At 42.4% G+C, this 20,524-nt stretch overlaps 1 protein-coding gene across 4 annotated transcripts in view; it reads right to left on the reverse strand.

The window, feature by feature from the left end:
* Positions 1 to 20,524, reverse strand: part of RPRD1A (regulation of nuclear pre-mRNA domain containing 1A) — a 67,441-nt gene that overhangs the window by 36,724 nt on the left and 10,193 nt on the right. For 2 of the 4 annotated variants that reach the window (XM_077810930.1, XM_077810932.1), the window contains 5 exons: positions 6,832 to 6,961; positions 5,408 to 5,514; positions 5,224 to 5,318; positions 4,630 to 4,756; positions 4,356 to 4,531 (listed from right to left, as the gene is read on the reverse strand). In XM_077810930.1, coding sequence (XP_077667056.1) covers positions 4,356 to 4,531; positions 4,630 to 4,756; positions 5,224 to 5,318; positions 5,408 to 5,514; positions 6,832 to 6,961 — 635 coding nt within the window. Of the gene's footprint in view, positions 1 to 105; positions 205 to 4,355; positions 4,532 to 4,629; positions 4,757 to 5,223; positions 5,319 to 5,407; positions 5,515 to 6,831; positions 6,962 to 16,747; positions 16,904 to 20,524 lie in introns of those variants that run through there. The other 2 variants (XM_077810933.1, XM_077810931.1) reach the window with 2 other exon arrangements.

Here is a 20,524-nt window from a genome sequence, read left to right on the forward strand (position 1 = left end):
GACATGTTGTGGTTTGTGAAACAATGGAAAGTATCAGTGAAAAGGCAAAGAATACATTTTGATATAAGCGGTTACTAAAGCATTATCTTTTCAATTTTCAAAAACGAGAGACAATACAGGATTTTGATTTTGATATTTATTTTTAGCAGGATGTGTGTACTAATGGATGGTGACATCATTAGGAGATACGTCCATGTCCACCACCTGCAACAGAAGCTAGACAGATGTTAAAGAAATCATACTTAAAGCTATAAACGACACTACTTACCTATAGTGGTGTTATGACAGTCACCTTAACAAACAACTGGGTTAGCTTTTGATACAAATACACATGACCAATATAAAAACTTACCAACTGTCAAAATTCATTCATCAAGTTTTAAATTTAATGCATACTGTACCTTGATTTTAACAAGCTGTTAATTTAGAGAAATACCCATTATAAAAATCCCGTTATTTAGAAAAGAGAGATACTCATACAAAACAAGGCTATATTGTTCTTAAGTGAAAGAAACTTACCTGTAATTCTCTTCAAAAGATAAGCGATCCATACATTTAACCCTATACTCCAGATTATGGCTAGCAGGAATTCCCCAGACTTTCAAATTCTAATGCTATCAAACCACTTCAGCAGCAGATGGCATGCATTCATTCTTGCTACGAATATAGCCCCTTATTCTTTTTATATGTCAAATCCTTTTGCAAGTAACCAGGTGGAAATTATATAAAACATAGTACCCCAAAACTCTTCAAGAAAGGTGATGCTATAAATGTACTTTCTGTAAGCAAGAGATAGGTAAGTTTTTACTACATATTTTACACATCTCCTTCTAAAGACTACAAGCTTCAGGATTTTTAATCAAAAGACTGTGCAGTAGCAGTAACTGGCTACAAAAAGCAAAATACAACTGTCAAATTTCAAAGCCTCACAATGGTGATGATACAAAGAAAAAACTTAAGTTTGAAGGGTAAAATCTAAACAAACCCCGTTCTAGAAACATCTCAAACACACATACTTACCTGAGGATCTATAAGCTTGGAAACAAGTCCTTTTAGACACTTATAACAAATCCAAACTCAAGATGCAAAGCTAAGTCCGAGCAACAGTGCTTTTTAAGCACATGCAGAAACTCTGTGCAGCTGCATCACAAAGCTCATTGACAGGAACTGACTGGAAGCTGACTACAGATAACATGCATATTCTAACTACACCTTGTCATCTGAGAACTACTGAGAAACAAGAAGAAATTCAGTCAGTCACCTAGCCATACATACAAGTTCTCTTGAAAACATCTTGACCTATCACATCAATGTGTACTCAGGCACCTAAATATGTTGGTTGATTATTTTAAGGATTGCTTAGCATCCAGCAGCTCCACTGAAATCAACAGATGTTGGGTGATGATCCTTTTTGAAACTCAGGCCTCTTTTTAAGTGTCTGAATGAGAATATAGGAGTCTAACTTTAGACTATTTTTTTAAAAAATCTTGGCCCATAATTTTTTTCCATAAGTTTGAGTTTATATATAGTCAGTGGCTCAAAAAAAAAGTCTTTACAAACTGAACATCTTGTGAAACCAGGGATTTTCAAGAGCCATTTATCGAGAAAGATTACTATAGCAACTGAACAAAACGTGGGCTACCTTTTACCTGCGTGTAAAGAAAAACGAAGTGTATAAACTTGCAAACTCAGTCTATAATTAAAAAAATATTTTGCATGAGACCAGGCAAAAGAAACTTGTTCACACCAGACCTAATATCATTGGCATTTAAAGTTAAAAGTGCAGGCAGACTCTCGAACAATTACAAGGACTTAACACAGCTACCCAAGCTTTACTTTGTCAGGAGCCATAACGACAGAATGAAACTTTAGATTGGGATGCAGAAATTCCCTGGTTCTGAGATCAAATGTGGCAAGATGTACAATCTAATGGAATCACCCAATGTTATCTATGAAGACTGTTAAGATCTGTCGGAGTTTGGTCAAGACCTTTGCATGCTTCTTCCCATTCCTTTTTATGGCCAAGGTATTTCCCAACAAAACAAAGATCTCTATTCACAGCTATAGTCCGAATGCATTTTCTGGGGCAACAAACCACTATTTAAAGGGTGTGGTGAGTCTCTATAGTGTGTCCACACGAAAGAACTTCTCATGACTCTCTGGTGAATGGCTCCATCTCTAGGGTCTATTATATAGCAGCATGGCCTAATTGCAGTAGTGCTCTTCCATGTCAGATAAAGTAGTCATGTGGGAAACGTGTCTTAGGACCCCACCAAATCAACAGCAGCATGATGGGTGTTTGTCCTCAGATTCGTATGAAGAGGGTTTTTTTGTTCACTGATCCTTCAATGTATACTGAGGTTCTCAAGTGAAAGTATAGCATGGATACCATGAATACTATTGGCGCCCTAAGAGCGGAGATTTCCAGCTTGGGTCTTGATAACTAGTCTTTTGTTAAATCCTTCCCCTGCCATACAAGTCCAAAACACTGCAAACTAATACAAGCTGTGTCAAACATGGTCCCTTTGCTCCCAATGGTCCCTTAAAGCCAAGCTGGGACTTACAGACAAATTCTTTCATTTCTTCCACGAGACATCCTTCATAAGTCAATCATCTAAACAGGTGAAAATATTTACTCCCATCTTCTGGGATATATTGTTACAATGGTTAGGTATTTTTATAAATTCATGCTGGTCTGAGAGCAGCCTAGAAGATAGCAGTGAATTGGCAGCACTGTTCCAGTATAAAAAAATTGGACACATACAGTACTATATGCATGTCTTGCCATATGCACATAAGCATTCGTCAGATCCAGAGTGACCACTTCTAGCTGAGACAGAATCATTCCCAGACAGCAAGAACATCAAGTGTCTTAATATATGGGGCACAGATCCCAAAGTACCAACTGCTGCTAGTCCACTGGAACTTTCAAGTTGGCCAGCCTTCGAGACAAAGTTTTAGATGGCCAGAAATTATAGGTCATATAACTCTAAAAGCTATAGTCAAATCCCAAGAGATTCATCAGGCTGGACAAGTCAAGTTGTGAACAGGACCCAGGGGTCTGACTCATCCACTCCCATTTTTAAGGGGCTGAGTAACAGAAGGCCTAAGTCAGTCACAGACAAGTCAAAGACAGAAGTCTAAGACAGACACAGTTAACTTTTGGAGTTGAGTGGCATCTCCAGCTGCAGACCTTGACCTGCATTGAGAGAAAGCATAGAGAACTTTAAGGATGTATCAGATCCTCTATGTCAAAACCTCAACTCACTCAGGCTAAGATGGGAACTTGGCTTCATGGGAGGTGCTGAAGAAAAACTGTATGGCCAATCTTATTGGACCTTGTGTCAAAGTAGGTAACGTTGGAAGTTATGACAGCTGTGCTAGATTCTGAAGCACTTTAAGATTTGTCCTTTTTAATCTTTCATGTTAACTTGATGGACTGAATGCAAGCTTTTGGTCAGTCCAACAAAGGTTACTCTGGGACGAGAGTGCTTGCAGCAATGCTTGGATGTAGATCACACAATCAGCTAACTCACGATCCACCTTAAAACATCTTTGGACAGCTGGGGCACCTCAAAGCAGTTAGACAACTCTGGACATTTTTTCCCAAAAACATTATACACTTCCGAGAGATGGGAGGAAAACATGGCTCTTTAAATGAAATTATGATACATCATTAAACTATGTAATGTAGTAATTCAGTACTACAGTGACTGATACCTTAAAAATTCAAGCAATAATGAAAGCTTATTTCAGAACAGAAAAATCAAGCAAGACCTTAGCTGGGTAAAGAGTTAAGCTCCTAGATCCCATGTAGCAAATGATTTTGTTTAAACAATGCAGATAAGAAAGCTCTGTTAAATTTAGGTAAGTCCCCCCCCAAACAGAAGCTGTGAACAAAGCTTAGAAAAAGCAACCACTGAAGGCTACAACAGTAGAACCATCTGTTGACATAGCTGCGTTTATACCAGGGCTTCTGTTGGCATAGCTACGCTAGTCAACAGTGTGTGCTCATTTGTATTTTTAAAACACCCCAACCAAAGTAACTACACCAATACAGCTTTTCGGTGAAGACCAAGCGTAAAACAATAACCAAAAGAGCCTTTTCAATATCAGCAGTAAAAGAAGGAAGTGAGCTAGATATAGAAGGAGGACTTTCCCTCAACATACCACCTAATGTGGAAGTGGCTTAATGGTTTTAGAGTTTTGAAGCTAGGAAGTTCCTGCTAGTCATGTGCTCAAAGTGGGCATCTAATATTTACCTTTGAGAGAAAGTTTAAACCAACTAAACATTTATAACATATCAAAATTAGTTTCATGAAGAACATGGACTAACTGAACAAAATATTACGCACTTCCAACTTATGCTCTTTTTCTGCAAGGACTTCTTTTTGACACCGCAGAAAGTCTGATAACATTCGAGTTAATTGTTTTCTATCATCTATTTCAGCCGCCAACCTGCCATTGTAATCCGCCAGTACCATACAAGCATCATCTACCATCTTGGAAAGCTGTTCTCCAGATTCCTTATCTAAAAGACAAGCAAAGAAAAAAAAATAGCAATACATTACAAAATCTTCTCAGGCTCTCTCATGCTAACACTTCAATTACTCCATCCCCATCTCTCACCTGTTATTCTGTCTAGTAAGGACACATCTTGGACCTCTACAGGCAATGAAGCTATCCTCTGATGAACTGCTGCATCCCCAGAGGCTGCATTTTCTAGTTCTTGTAATGCTCTAATAAGATCTGTAGTCTGAAAAAGCACACAGCCTTAGAACTGGTCTAGTCATTAAATCCTGATACACAATAAAGATTCCATCGGCATGGCAGAAGCCTCTGCAAGCATAAATCTGGTATAGCCCACTTGATACCTATGAACCATGCTAACGTAAGGAAGTGCCTGAAGTAGAGTTGGAGTGCACAGCAGTCCTTCCCTATGGGAGGCCTCTTCAGCCAGCATAGCTGACAGCAGCATTGGGGCTGTTACATCAGGGGCTGTTTTGCTCATGATAATCCAAGGATTGGAGAAGAATAAAGGTTGCATACAGCCACCTTTACTCAACGTTCTAGCTTTGAGTGTTAATTTGGCCCTTAAAATGGGACCCATTACAATGCAGAGTTGGTTCTTTATTACTCAGTGACTGAAGGATTTGGGTTTTTTTTACATATATCCCAAACCTTACGAAATGATAAAAGTTTATGAACACAAGAGACTTCTACCTGTGGAGGGTCACTTGGAGAACTTTGTGCTGAACAGTTATTTTCATCAACTTTTATCTGTTCAAATGTGCGCTTCCTGGCCTTTCTGTCACCATCTAAAAGTCAAAGTAGAGACCTAAAAATCAGTTCAGGAAACAATACATTTATTTTGAGAGACTAAAATATATGCACACAGAATACTTACACAAAGCTTGTCTAAGTTGTTCTAATACATCATTTTCATAAACAGACCTTTCTTCCCAAATAGAGAGCACACGGCCAAGGTGTTTCTTACAACTCTCATCAGACTCACTGTGGGGGAAACAGTAAAATCACCAACAAAAATGGTAGACGTACAACCCAGTAATAAACAATTCAGCCCTGTATAATCTTGCATCCAAGGATCTGAAGTATTTTACAAATATCAAAGAATTACAATGCCCAACACCTCTCTGAGGTGAAGGTCCTCATTTTGCAGAAAGGGTAAAGGACGTTTTGACTTGTTCAAAGCCACCTCACAATACGTCACATTGAAATAAAGGCCAAGTCTACTAGCCCACCAGCCTACTTCAACCACTGAATGCTTCATAGTGCCTTTAAACCTAGCAAAGCGTGACAGATCAGTTTTACCCTTATTCTATTAATTAACATTTCATCTTTTTTACAATTAAATCTTATTACATAAAAAGATGCGAAAGATTCATCTACAGATATACGTTCTAGTTTAAGTGCTAAATAGAATCAGACTTTAAGGTCAGAAGGGACCATTATGATCATCTAGTCTGACCTCCTGTACAATGCAGGCCACGGACTCTCACCCACCAACTCCTGTAACAAACCCCTAACTTGTCTGAGCTATTGAAGTCCTCAAATCATGGTTTAAAGACTTCAAGGTGCAGAGAATCCAGAGAAATCATATGCTAGATCTGTATCATTAAGGAATAGGGAATTATTGTAACGTACAAGTTGAATGAATGAAAAAAACATTTACCCTCAACCTAACACAAAAGAAAAACACAACCCACAGTCTTCCAATGTGAAAAGATGATTATCAGGCTAATAAACTTTATTCTGATCAAGGTGCATACACAGGCATGGGAACTAGGGTGTCTGTGGGGGTGGGGGGGGAGAGTGCTGCAGCAACCCTAGGTTTTATGCCGGATCCCACCTGTCGGCCCTCCTGCGCCCGGGCTCCCGGCTGCCAGCCCCAGCCTCTTACCCCTGCCAGATCCACCCCGCCCCCCCCTCATCCCGGAGACACGGCCCTGCTCCCAGTCCCAGCTGGCGGGGGAGGAGAAGGGAGGGCGGGAACAGACAGGGGTAAGCGGGGTTGGCTTTCAGTACTCGTACTATTAAAAGTGTTCCAGCACCACTGGGTATATATACTAAAGAAGATTGACATTTATTCAAGATCAAAGGAGCTTTTAAACTAAGAGGTGCAGGGAAGAAATTGAAAAAAAAAATAGATTTCAGATCTAGGATAGGGTGCTTTCTTTAATTAGGGTGCATGAGCGCTGCTGAGCCAGACAGAACAAATGAAGTGTTCTGAAAGGAAAATGCCTCACACGGGCTTTTTTGTTTGCATGATAGTTAAGATGACAATAATGCTCACATTACAGTTTACTGTACCTTGAAACATGCTTAAAGGCCTCAACTATAACTGGTGCAAAGTCTTTTGTAAATTCTGGTCCTTTCCTTTTGCTGTTCTGAATGACATCGTTGGCCAGGTACAGAAATGTCAACTTCCTATTTGGTTTTGCTAATAAAAGAAAAAAAAAAAGAGATGCAACAGTCCGAAGTTGTTAGTAGTATAAAACTAATTTTGCAAGTTAACATTCAGTTGAGTTTCTTCCTACATCTCTTATGTAGAGGATGTAAACAGATATAAATGTTAGCTAAAAATACAAAGTTCCTTCACTATTTCTGTTAGCACCTCATACTATTAATACAAAATAATCAAAGCCACTTTTTATAAAAAATTTGTCTGCATAAATTTCAGCCCTCAAAACCCAGAGAAAGCAAGTCATAGCAGTCCGCCATCCCCCGCTGCCATTTTCAGTACAGGCCCAGCAACAGCTAATTAGAAGTTTGAACATTCTTCACATTTTGCCAATCCACAATTTGCTCTGACCTCTTGCTGCCCCTCTCACACTACCACATTCCTTTGCTACTTCAGCACACACACTGTCCTTCCCCTCCACGCTCATCAACCCAGTCTCTCCTCCACAACATAACACTTACTTAGTCTCCCAAATTCTTCTTCTTCCCACACGCAGAACCTTACATATTTTAATTGTCCTATTTTTTAAAATACACGTTGCGCTTTTAAATTTACATTATGAATCACCAAAGCAAACATATGATCTTGTAGCTATAATCTTAGGGTAACATTTTCAAAACTGCTTCAGGGTATGTCTACACTACAATATAAGCCCAGGGTTAGTGGGACTCCAATCAGCTGACCCTGGGTTACAGAACCCAGGGCTTGAGCATTTACAATGATTGTTAACTGGACATTAAGGTTTTTCTAACCCAGGCTTGAAGCTGGGACTCTGATGTCAACGCTGCAGCACACAGACTCAAGTGAAATCAGCCATATACCAGACTCTCAAACACCCTCCTGAAATGCGGCTGGTCTAGACCCCGGACACTGGCCTCCTGTGAGAAAGCTTGACTGTCTACACGGCATGTTACAGGAAGTTTGAACAGCCCACCAACACATCCTGCCAAGCAATCATTTTGGTCCGTGCACCCCCAGCTATTGGAAACAGCAACATGGAGACGGCACCTTTAGAAGAAGTTCTTTGCTTGCACTTTCACTCCTGTGTTGGGAAACAGGCAGAGCTTCTGAGAAATGCTGGTGGATATTTTGGTGCTGTCTTCTGACCCAACAAAGGCACCTGATAGAGCTTATGATGGAGCAGGAAGTGGCGGTAGCAGAGTACCAAAGCATGGCAGACTCCAACTGGCTGACGGAGCTCATGACACTCCGTACAATCACTCATGCCCCGAGTAGACCGGCGCTTCTGGTGCAGGGCCACAAGCGCAGGCTGAGGGGACGATACTGCCATGGTGACTTAGGATGACCAGCTGTGGTCCAGCACTTTCACATGAAGAAAACTACATTTCTGGAGCTTTCTGAAGCGCTTGCCCCAACCCTCTAGTGTAAACATATGCATGAAGCCACTCATGCCAATCCAAAAGCAGGTTGCTATAAGTGTCCAGAAGCTGGCTACCCCAGACTGCTACAGGGCCATTGCCAACCAGTTTAAGACTGGGAAGTCACCTGTGGGTAAAGTCATGGTGGAGGTTTCTGAGGCAATCAGGCATGTGGTTTGAAAGATATTCATGAAGTAACTGCATTTGAGAGAATGGAACTCATGTGCCCCTAGTTTGCCCTCCTCAAGGAACATGAGCACAAACCACAAAGGGCACTACTCCATTGCTATGCAGGCCCTCATGGACCCCAGAGGTCCATTTACGAATGTGAACGTGGGCTGCACTGGGAAAGTTCATGATGTCAGGGTTGTGTGATGAGGGAGAGTCTACATTCATGGACAGGCTGGAACACTATTCCCATCAAATATCATTAGCATTACTGACCCCACCATTATTTTGGGGGTCCCCACATGGCCCTTTTTGCCTTGGCCTATTAAACTCTCAGCAGGTGCAGAATGGTTGTTGAATGTGCTTTTGGTACACTAAAATCCTGTTGCACATCCAAATGGGTCTGTAGACATCTCCAAGTCATCAGTGCTGTTCGCATTACTGTGGCTTGCTGTACTCTTCACAATCTTTGTGAAGCCAGAGGCGAGTCACTTCCCTCTGAATGGACCTATGAGAGAGAAGGTCCACTGAACCAGTATACTCAGGCAGAAAGTCCCCCTACCATAGCTGGAGCTAGATGCACCCAGGCAACAGAAGTCAGGGAGGCTTTGTGCTCCCATATTATAGACTATGAATGTCCTTTTGGAGGAATGGGGACAGGGCTTATTGATTTGGGGTGGGGGGTCAGTGCTTGGGGAGGGTAGGGACTTGACTGCCATGCAATGTACTTATGAATGACTTGGCCACTTATGAAATGGTGGGGCATGATTCACAGTATAGATTCATATAATACTCCTGGGAAAATTCAGCACCACTCTGCAATGCAGAATTTGCGCAGAATGAATCTTCTGTGCAGAATTTCCTTTTTCCCTTGCAGAAATGGGCTGCAGAGCTCCTGGACCCGGCCGAGTCTAGTTCCACAGTCTGCAAATAGAAGACTGGGGTGGGGGGAGCGGAGAGAGAGAAAAGAGGAGAAGAGAGAGAACTGGAGGGCTCCCGACAGCTGCAGTTCGAAGGAGACAGTGTGCAGGAAACGTCAAACAAACCCGGGACCCAGCATGAGACTGTTTCTCCCTCTGGATCCCTGGGCTCCCGGGGAGAGGGACTGGAACTAGATTGTGGTAGGGCTTTCTTTAACACTCTACTTCTGGGGGAATTTTTTATTTTTGTCTACGTTGATACATTGTTGCTAACAAGCATGTTGAATAAATTACCAAAATAACAAATTGGTGTGATTACAGAGTGTTATTTTGACAAATAAAATTTGCCAAATTTTAAAATATTGTACACAGAATTTCCCCAGGAGTAATATAAAGAAGTGACTGAAGTGAAGATTGTATAAAGGAATGGTGTTTGCATACTAATTCCTAATTGTCCCTGATCATGTGTTTACCTTTGTTATTTTAAAAACACTGTACAATATGACAGTGATAGAAATAAACTCTCCTAATGACACAGAAATCTTTATTTATAAAGATGTCTTGGAAAACTACAACATCCACCCATTGCCAGGCAGGCCAGCTGACAGTGCCACACCAACACACCAGAACCAAACAGGGGAGGAAAAAAGTGCATGAACAAGACAAATAATGAAACCATGTACAAAACAGAAACCCCCTACCACTGTATGTCCCCAGACCCCTAGGTTTCCTTTCCCTTCTTGCTGCACATGAGTGGGATGGAGGCATCCACAGGAAAGTCGTCAATATAAAGGACCGAATTGGTCTAAGTTTCCTGGCCCAGCCGCTATTGGGGCCTGACTGCATATGCTACACAGCCATGAAGTTTTCCATACTGTTTCTGGACTAAATCCCAGGATACTGACCAGGGGTCTGCGGCTGTAATGTGGGTGATGCAGCAGGAGTCGGTACTCTTTCAGCCATTACTTACATCAGCAACTCAAACTGTTCTCTCTGCTGACCTCTGTCCTTTTTTAGCCACTGCTCCTGCTCCAGGAACAGTGAAACAAGTGCCTGCTCCTGCACTGAAACCCTGTTCTCAAGCTGTGCAGCCTGCCTCAGCCTTTCCTCTTGCCTCTCGCCATGCCTCGCCTTTAGCCATAAGTCCCTCTGTTTTTGGTACTGGACCTGCTCGTGGGTCCTATCCAGAATTTCAACCATAAGTTAATCACAGAAATGCTTCCTCTCGAAACGATCCTTGACAGTATGCTGGGCCAGGCTTGTACTAGACAGTGGGCAAGCTGTGGAGATTCTGCAGTCACTAGAGGTCGAGGGGCCTGAAATAGGACAAGACACAGAGTTACTGTCTCAAACAGCTCATTGCAGGAGCACAGAAAAAATTCTGGTGGAATTCCAAGGACAAAGTGCTACATTTCCAAACTGAACCTCAATATACGGTGAGAGGGATGCTTCCGACCACAGATGCTCCCTGAACACAGCCTGGTTAATCACAGAGACATTAATATTGAGACACTGGTAAGTTAAAATTCAAAGCTGTTTTTTGTTCTCTAAAAATTGCATAACTACTCGGGGGAGGAAGATATGTCTGTCAGTTGCCTTGCTACAAAGACTTTTTCTATCATTTCAGGCCTTCCACATTTTGGAGGACATAGCCGTTCTTGTGGTGCCTGACTGGCAAAAGGAGAGGATATTCAAAGCTGCTGGTGGGATACCTGCAATGTATGCAGTGAAGGTAGTCAAACCTATAATGGCTGAACACCTCTATGAGTGGAATGGCCTTGTGAGCTACCAAGGTGGGCCTAAAAAATATTCACTTCCCCAAAACGTGATTACCTATCTGGAGTTCTGGCTTCAGGAAACATCTGCATCTATCAGCACCTAAGATGCGGTCAGAATTCATAAGGGAATCAACAGCATGCTGCATAAATTTCATGTGGCTTAGCCAGTTATGATTACATGCAAACACACAGAACTCCACAACCACCACCCCCACCTCCTGGCATATTTCTGGATGCATTTTCAAACCCAGTCAAATTTGAGACAAATGATTTTGTCACCTATGTACTGCTTGGACTACCTTTACCTGAAATGGACTAGATTTGTGAATGAAACACATTTGCACCACCACCGCTGTACCATTCACTCTTTCCAGATGGCTTGTTACACCACTGGCTGGTTATAGAGTGGCATACTTATAGGTATGGCAGTGTTAGGTTATTATTTTTAAGAAACAAATGCCCTAGCAAAAATCTGTGCCTTTCTAGTAATATAAAAACACCTTGAAAATATTTATTTTTTGTATTTCCTGGTCACCAATTTGAATTCCACATGGCGGGGGGGAGTGGACGGAAGAAGACAGAGGAGAACGGGCGCACAACTGGTGTACCATCTGCCATTGGCAGATAGAAGCCCTGGTTAGCAGCATGTAACAACTTTTGAAGTGTTTCATAGAACCGAAATCCACCCCATTCCTACATTAAATGGAGCCAGAAACTTACCAGGCTCCAAGGCAGCTTCTGTCCAGTCTGTCCTCTGCAGGCTCTGCAGCCAGGTTGTTCCCTGGGTGGGCATCAAACAGCTCCCTTAAGTACAGCAGGATGTGCTGCTCCTGGATCAAAGCCCCCCCGGGACTCATTTCAGGAACAGAATCACTTTGTGGGCCTCCCTCTGCACTGCTGATGGTTCCCACCACTCCCCATGCTGGATTCTGGGGTCAGCAGGGCAGCATCACAGCTGACTAGTTCATCATGCACCACCGCTGGCTCTGTGCTTGTCAACCTCCTCAGAAAACAGGCACAATGTTGGCAAGATGCCAGAGGTGTGTTTCAGGTCCCTGGTTTTCTTGTACCGTCTAGAGATGCTTAATCCAGTCCCTGTACTGGTCACCAGCCCGATATATTTGCATATTGGTGTCAGGTGTCATCTACACTTTCGGGAAGGAGAATCCAGAAACATTGTGACACCCCATCCCCTCAGTGATAATACTCAATTTTTGCAGTGTAAATAGAACGCTGTTTTAATCATGTTCCTTATACAAAATCCCTCATATGCCAGTCCGTACAGCGAGAACTAACAACAGCTCTCAACATCCGAAAGACACATTGTTGACATGAAATTAGATTCTTGTCTAAGGGACAACTGTATGCAAAATCTCTTACTGAAAAAGACCAGATTCGTAATCTGGGTCAGGCACAGAGATGCCGCATGGTATGTGGAAGGTGGAATCCACAGAAAATGTTACGCTTTGAAAATTATCAAACATATAAGCACAGTAACTCCACACTTAACGTTGTAGTTATGTTCCTGAAAAATGCAACCTTAAGTCAAACAATGTTAAACTAATACAATTTTCCCATAAGATTTAATGTAAATGTGGGGGGTTAGGTTCCAAGGAAATTTTTTGGGGGACAGACAAAAGACATTATATACTGTACTATTGTAGGGAGGTGCCCTTGGCTTACCCCACACAGGCACAGCCTGCTGCAGACAATGAGGCAGGCAAGGACACTAGAAAGCACCTTGCACAGCAGCCTTAAGAACAGGCTTAAGAACAGGCGCTGACTTTGCTAGGGGATGCTCCAGGTCCACCTCTTCCCACCCCCACTCCACCTCCTCCCTGGAGCACATTGCATCCCCGCTCCTCCCCCTTGCTACCACCACATCCCTGCCGCCAAACAGCTGTTTGGCAGCACTTAGGACTTTCTGGGAGGGAAGGGGAGGAGCGGAGACTAAGCAGATTTAGAGTTAGTGGGGCCCTGTGCTCAGCTTCATTTTTGCTCCCCACCCCCCACTGGGGGAGCACTCTCTCATATCTCCCTCCCATTTTTTTCCCCTCTATTCTCCTCCTGGGGCTCAGGGCTGGGGGTGCAGGGTTTGGGAGAAGGCTCAGGGCTGGGGCAGGCAGGAGGTGCAGAGCACTTACCTGGGACAGCTCCTGTTTGGTGCAGGGGGTGTGCAGGTGGCTCAGTGCAGCACTACCCCCGTGACCACAATTCTGGGAGCTCCCCCCACCGACCAGGCAGGGCCACCTGGAAGGCAGGGGCTTTAGGGGCTGCAGGGCCCTGGGCTAAGGGGGCCCCAGCCTGCAGCTCTAAAGCCCCTTTCAGAATGCAACCCTGTGAGCACAGGCTGGGGGACACAGGAGGAACAGGGGCAGCCGTGCATCCAGCCAGCAGGAGAGAAGTAGCGCTTTGAAGAGAAAAGCCGTCTGGCAAAGGGGGAAGCGCTGGGAGGGAAGAGGCGGAGAAGAGGAACTTGTGCAATGCTCCCTTGTAAAGTCGCTGCTCTTCCACAGAATCCTATAAGCAGTGGACAGAGCAGGCAGCCAAACGACATTATAAGGAAGCATTGCACAACTTTAAACGAGCATGTTCCCTAATGGAGTAGCGACGTAACTTCGAAGAAACGTTAAACAGGAGAACATTAAGTGAGGAGCTGCTGTAAATTGCTCATGCTGGTCTCTACAGCAAGCCCTGACATACTGCCCCTTTTGACATGTCACTTGAAATGGGAGCAAGCAAAAAGTGTGTTCTGAGGACAAACTATGGAGCAACCAAGTAAGATGATCTGAGACTGTATGACTAGGTAAAGCTAACATTGCCATCCTCTGAACTGAACCCTAGTACTGATACTCACTAACAGGAAAAAGATATCAGTTTGATATCTTGTTTGGGGGAAACAAGGTATCTGGAGGCTGTAATGTGTAAACTCTGAAAAGTCACCTAGATATTGAACATAAATCTTCTTCATGCACAGGGGGCAGAACAGCGCAGATATACTATCTTGATAGCTACATAGAATAAATACTTGTAGGAACTGTTTATGTCCAGCATGGTTATAGAACTATTCAGTTTTCAAAGTAGTCAAGTTTGAGAAAGTTTGAGTGGATTTCTGAAACAAAAATAGCCCCTCAGAGAGCAGTGTCAACAATACTGATGGGTTGGGATCTGCTTTCTGACACTGCACTGTTCTCCTAATAGCTGAAAGTAAGAGACAATGAAAACAAACCCCATAAAGTTGGGGTCCCTATTTGAAACAAACTCAGAAACTAACTGAAAGAAGTGGAACACTAAAAACAAGGAGGCCATTCTATCACAAGGGAGTCCTTCCAATGGAGAGAATTGCAAGAAATCCCAGAGACAGCAAGCCGCTTTCCTCACAGCACTCATAAGAGAAAGGAGGAAATAAAACAACACACACCTCGAAAGAACTACCATCAACAGATGGAGGAAAAGTCTCCCCACATCTCCATCAAAAAGCTAGTGTTTTCTCCAGCTGTCAGGTAAGATTTCAACAAACCATATTCATATTCACTGTACTGAGACGAGAGACATTTACAAAGCCAGGTATTTTCCTTGTCCATTTGCTGGTAAGAAACATTTACCAATTGTCTTAGGCAACATACAGGATATTGGTGGATACATAATGATGTATGTAATGCCTTTAAAAAAGTCTCCCCCTACAATCTAGCCCAGGGGTTCTCAACATTTTCTTTTCTGAGCCCCCCCGCAACATACTATAAAAACTCCACAGCCCAGCTATGCTACAACTGGTCTTCTGCATATAAAAGCCAGGGCAGGCATTAGAAGGTAGCAAGCAGGGCAACTGCCTAGTGCCCCACACCATAGGGGCACTGTGAAGCTACATTCCTCAGGACCCAGGGCTTCAGACCCATGCGATGGGCTTCAGCTTTTTGCCCTGGGCCCCAGTGAGTCTAATGCTGACCCTGCTTGGCGTTCCTCCCACACAAAAATCTGCTTGCAGCTCCCCCCTAGGGAGCCCGAGACCCCAGTTCAGAACCACTGATCTATCCAATCTACAGATGTTACAGAGTTGCCTGATTTAGTTATACAAAATGCTTAAATCAAAGGATTCTTTGGCAGTTGAGGCAGAGAACCAACCAACATTTAAGGAGCACACGGAGACTAATATTGTGAGAGATTTTTCTGTAGTTACTAAACTAATGAAACATTGATTAGACCCCAGGTCTCTTGGGTTCCAGATCAGTGCCCATCCTTGGATGATGCACATTTAAACTTCTCCACCTATGTGTGTTTCCGTATCTAGACCTCAACCTTGAGCTCTTGCTGATCTGCAATAGAACTATATCAAACTGGGCTAAATTGCTATCTGGAAGTACACACAATCCTGCCTTAGCGTTTGCTGCTAATGTATTCTGCTCCGCATAGATTCTAATTAAAGGACACGAACAAAGGACTTCAATATGCTTAACTGTTCCTGAGAAAATTTTACATCTATTTCCAAAATCAACTCTGCTGGACTCAGTCTGACAACCTTTATCTACCCCTTCTAGTATCTCTCTTCGGAGAGGACCACTCATATTCAGGTTTCAAGAAAGATATGGAAGTTTGGATTTCCATTAAAAAATATATGAATGCGATCAGGGAACTATACAGATTTTCCTCGGCACTTGGTAAAACACAGTACGTTAGATTCAAGTGTTGGTAGCGTTGTCTGCCACAATTTACAGGTTAAGATTTTATTTAATTTATTTAATTCATACACATTTTCCTGGCTCAAGGCAGGGGCTAGAAGGTGACTATTGACATGGGGAGCCGTACAAAAATAGGTAACGACAAATATCACTGCTATACTGAGACACCGCACCAGGTGAATACAGAAGAAGGGACTGGATGTTAGGGCTGGGTCTATATTGACTCTCATTCCTAAAAGGTGCAGTTTTACCTCATGCCCACACTAATGCTCTTCTAAACTTTCAGTTGCAATGCCCTCTGGTTACCTAACTCCAGTTATTGGCACAGCTCCCAGAAGCAATGGATTCTGGAACACGTCAAAAGGCTACTGGTGCACTGTGGGAGTAGTTGACCCATCTGGACCATTTCAGGTTGGACCATTTTAATGACATTCATATTGGCACTAAACCAGTGCTAGCTGAAACAGTTCAGACGAAACTGGTAGTTAGACACACTGAAAGCAAGCCTAATCCAAAAGGTATATGGCAGGCATTCAGACAGTTTAATATCCATTACGTCAGGCGTTCTCAAACTGGGGGTTGGGATCCCTCAGAGGGTCACATTATTACATGGGGGGGTCGCGAGCTGCCAGCCTCCCCCCAAATCCTGCTTTGCCTCCAGCATTTATAATGGTGTTAAATATATAAAAACGTGTTTTTAATTTATAAGGGGGGGGGGTCGCACTCAAGAGGCTTGCTATGTGAAAGGGGTCAACAGTACAAAAGTTTGAGAATCATTGCATTACATGTATGCTACCAGGAACCACGTTACTCTAGTCAGTGTACGAGCAGCTACACTGCAAGCCGTTATCCAAGTTATGGTGCGCTCCCCCATGTGCGTCCTCAGGACTTTCTGGGGATACGTCCCATGGTTCTTTGTGCTGCAGTAAACTGTGCAACAGATTCTTTCCCAGTGAACTGTGGGAGAATTTGTCTGTCCTCCTTGGCACACTGGAGGAAACTGAGAGAAGACAAATGGAGGACTATCAGCACTCTAAATGATTTAGCCTGCATTCTCACAGCACAGGAGGAGGAGTACTACCGCCTCAAGTGAAACCAGAACCCAAGCCCTAAACCCCATGCCCCCTGCCATGCTAGCTGGCCTGCAAGCACAAAAACTCAGGTGAGATATATGTGTGTGTGGATGGGGCGGGGGGTTGGGACAACACACAAGGAAGAACCTGGCTAACTCATTTAGCCCAGACTTTTACCTTGGTTTTAGCCCAATCCTCTCTACCATGCTTAAAAAGCCTTTTATATGGATTTGTCAGGCTTGCTTACCCAGGTGAGTAGGCTCCTTTCCTCGGCGCTGGAACTCATCTATTAGTTTATATACACCTGCCCAGTTTATAAACAGCACATTACACCCAGCCTTCTGCATTTCTACACAGCTCACTTGAATAGTTAGTGTAGTAAGCACCATAATTTGAGACACACCAAAAATCACACCTCTAAAAGAGCACTGCCAAGAGTCTGGCAGAGGAGGGGATTACATGGAGGGCAAGTCAGTGTAAGAATAAAAAACGCACTACAAAAAAAAACACCAATGGCAAATCTCGAAATTTACTATCAACCTGCCACTACTATAAAGAGTTTGACTAGTTGCTCAACACCCCCTGTTGTGCCTGATGGCGTTTTAAGAGCAAATGCACTCATGGACACAGAGACTGGCAGTGCCAGAGGAGATCCCAGCAGTTGAAGGTCAAACACAGACCCCAGAGCCAACAGGCTCTATGGGCAGATGGACTGGAGGACATCCTCAGACCTGCTCGGGGACAAGGAATGGAACAGAGAGAAACCTGCATCAGAGCCATCGCCACTTCCAGGTAAGAGGCTGCTGCCATCTTTGTTATTGCTAGTAAGAAATTGCAACATAAATGATAGGATTTTGCTAGTTTATGGCCAATGCAATTATTATGAAGAATATTATGTACTGTGGGGTGACCTTTGGGCCACCTGAGTGCAGAAGCCACACCATTTCCCCAGCCACCTTTTCCCCCCTTCCTCCCCCATCACATGCAATTCAAGATGGATTCCAAACAAGGAGAAAAGAAGTAAATATGCAACTAGTGATTTATTCTAACTGAAATGTAACTAAATACTGCTAATTGATTTATGCACAACTGAGATTACAAGATGAGCGATGCCTGCAGACACTGTGATGCATGCAGCACAAGCACATATGTATAGCTATGTATACACACACACACACTGCACTCTTCTCATACTGGCACGGTATTAAAGCATTCTCCAAAGCAGCCAGGATTTTATGTCCTACTGTATGATCTGTGGCTATATTAAGTGAAAGCAAGGTGGATAAAAACCAATGATTTTTTTAAATAATAAAAATTCCTAGTTATTTAGTTATTTAAAAATTGGATTTTTTTGATAAAATGCTTTTTGAGGAAAAAAGCAATCTGAAGATAGTTTTAATTAAGATACATTATAGCTTAAAGATATCTCTTCATAGAACAGGGATTGTAAATTCTAATTCTACAGTATGAGAATATATTCATGTAACGTTTAAGAAAAGTTTTGTAAATGAGTTCCAATAGTTCATGGATTAGGGACCCAATCTTATGGGATTCCAGGGGCTTCTGTACAGATTTAGATTAATCTTTCTACCTATCCAATGGGTCTCAGTGCTCAGTCTAGAAGATACCATCAGAGAAGATACATTTTTCAGTTCTCAAACTGTGGATTTGTCTATCCAGAGACAACATGCTTGTTAACAGCAAAAATGTTTTTAAATGAATAAATAAATAAATATCTAGAGGTGAGACACAACAGACCTCAACCCTACTGTCCCTCTGAAAATTTGTGGACACAGAGTCAATCCCTTATCTCTCTCTAAAAGTTTCAAAAAGTTCAATGAACAGAAGTTTGTTGGGGGCGGAATAAATCTGGATAAGGAGATGTCTGGAGATAAAATGTGAGAAGGGAGGGACAGGCAGCAGAAACAAAAGTGAAACTGTTTGAGCAGCATATTCTAGAAGTCTTGAGGTCTTTCCAAATGTAGCCTTCATTGATTTGAGATCTACCATATCATTCTCTTACTAGAAGGGAAAAACTATAATGGCAGCAGGCTGTAAGAGACCCAGTTTGGGAATAATTACCATTCAAGAAATATATGTTTGCTGCTGATGTTTTAAAGAAAATCACACCAATGAATGGTGGAAGTCACTGCTGAAGTGATAATCTCACTTTTAACAGCAGTAGCTTCTTCTGCCAGTGTAGAAAGAATATTTTCTTCCTTTGGACTAATTAATTCCAAATTGAGAAATCGTTTGAGACCTGAAAAAGCAGGAAAGCCGTGTTTTTCTTTTCCAGATTAGGAACAAACAGGAAAATGAAGGTGAAGACGACTGAGAAGCTGCAGAAGCCAATATTTTACATTTCTCATGTTGACCTGGCTGACATAGTCTATTTAATTTTTGGGTTTTGTTTTTTTTAAATATTTCATTTAACTATTTTAGTTAAAAACAATTTTAACAAAAACAAACCTGAATTAAAAACACTGAATGTTTAACTAAATTTAAAAATTCATGTGCTTGTTTTGTTAAAATATTATATGTTTGCTGTTGAGGAAAACAATCCAGAATATATAATGTTGTTTTAAACAATTTAAATGTCTTTCTGGTGATGTTCTCCTCCTCATACAGCATGACAAGAAAATCCTCCAAATATTAATGCTTAACCAGTTGAATTGGAAATAGTTCACCTCCCAATGATCTCATAAATATCTGCTTCAATTACCTTTGGACCATTCATTTTCTGATATAGCTGTAAAACTCATCTGAAAAGTTTTCAAAATCAATCACTTAAAAATGTATAGTGTGTACCTTCTAAAAATGAAATCTACATCTATCTCTGAGTTGAGAAGAATATGTACTAAGGTTATAACAACCAACAAGAATGCGCTTTTATGTAGAGATCCATGATTAAATAGAATCTTCCTAACTAGTGATTTAAATCAATTTGAGCTAAATCAAATCCACCCTGAGTGAAAGTCTCTAGGTATTGGCAGCCTGATGTACAGGGGTAGTGAAAAGGCATATTCATGGTAAGCAAGTTCCTGCATCCTATTTCAGCATGCTTTTTTGTGTTCACTGAGATTTTGGTCCACCCCCAGAAGATTATGCTTCTGAACTTTTCACACAGGAAAACCTCAAGACAGTCCACGAGACGCCTATGCAGGACAAACCCTCCCCGCCCCACAGCTCACTGTAGTCCTCTCTAGTCATCACTCACTGATCAGTCATCAGACAAGGAAATACCTCTTTGACATACACAGATGGTCTTCTACCACAGGCCTGGAAAAGTTCCCTTTTCCAATCCTGAATCTCCAGCAGATTAAATCTTCTGATGACAACACTACCTGAAATACTTTTAAGACCAGCACTGGTAAAAGGTTCCTAGTTTATGGGCACCAAACCCACCCCCCATCCAGGTAAAAAGATTTATTTTATTTTAAAAAATTCCAAGATTTTCCATTGTATTGGTGGGCTGGTGACCTGAGCTGCAGCTGCTTATCAACAGGCAAATATGGAGAAAGGAGATAAACATGGGTATGGAGAAGATA

Source organism: Eretmochelys imbricata, chromosome 2 (assembly GCF_965152235.1).
Source record: "Eretmochelys imbricata isolate rEreImb1 chromosome 2, rEreImb1.hap1, whole genome shotgun sequence".
Taxonomy (NCBI): Eukaryota; Metazoa; Chordata; order Testudines; family Cheloniidae; genus Eretmochelys; species Eretmochelys imbricata.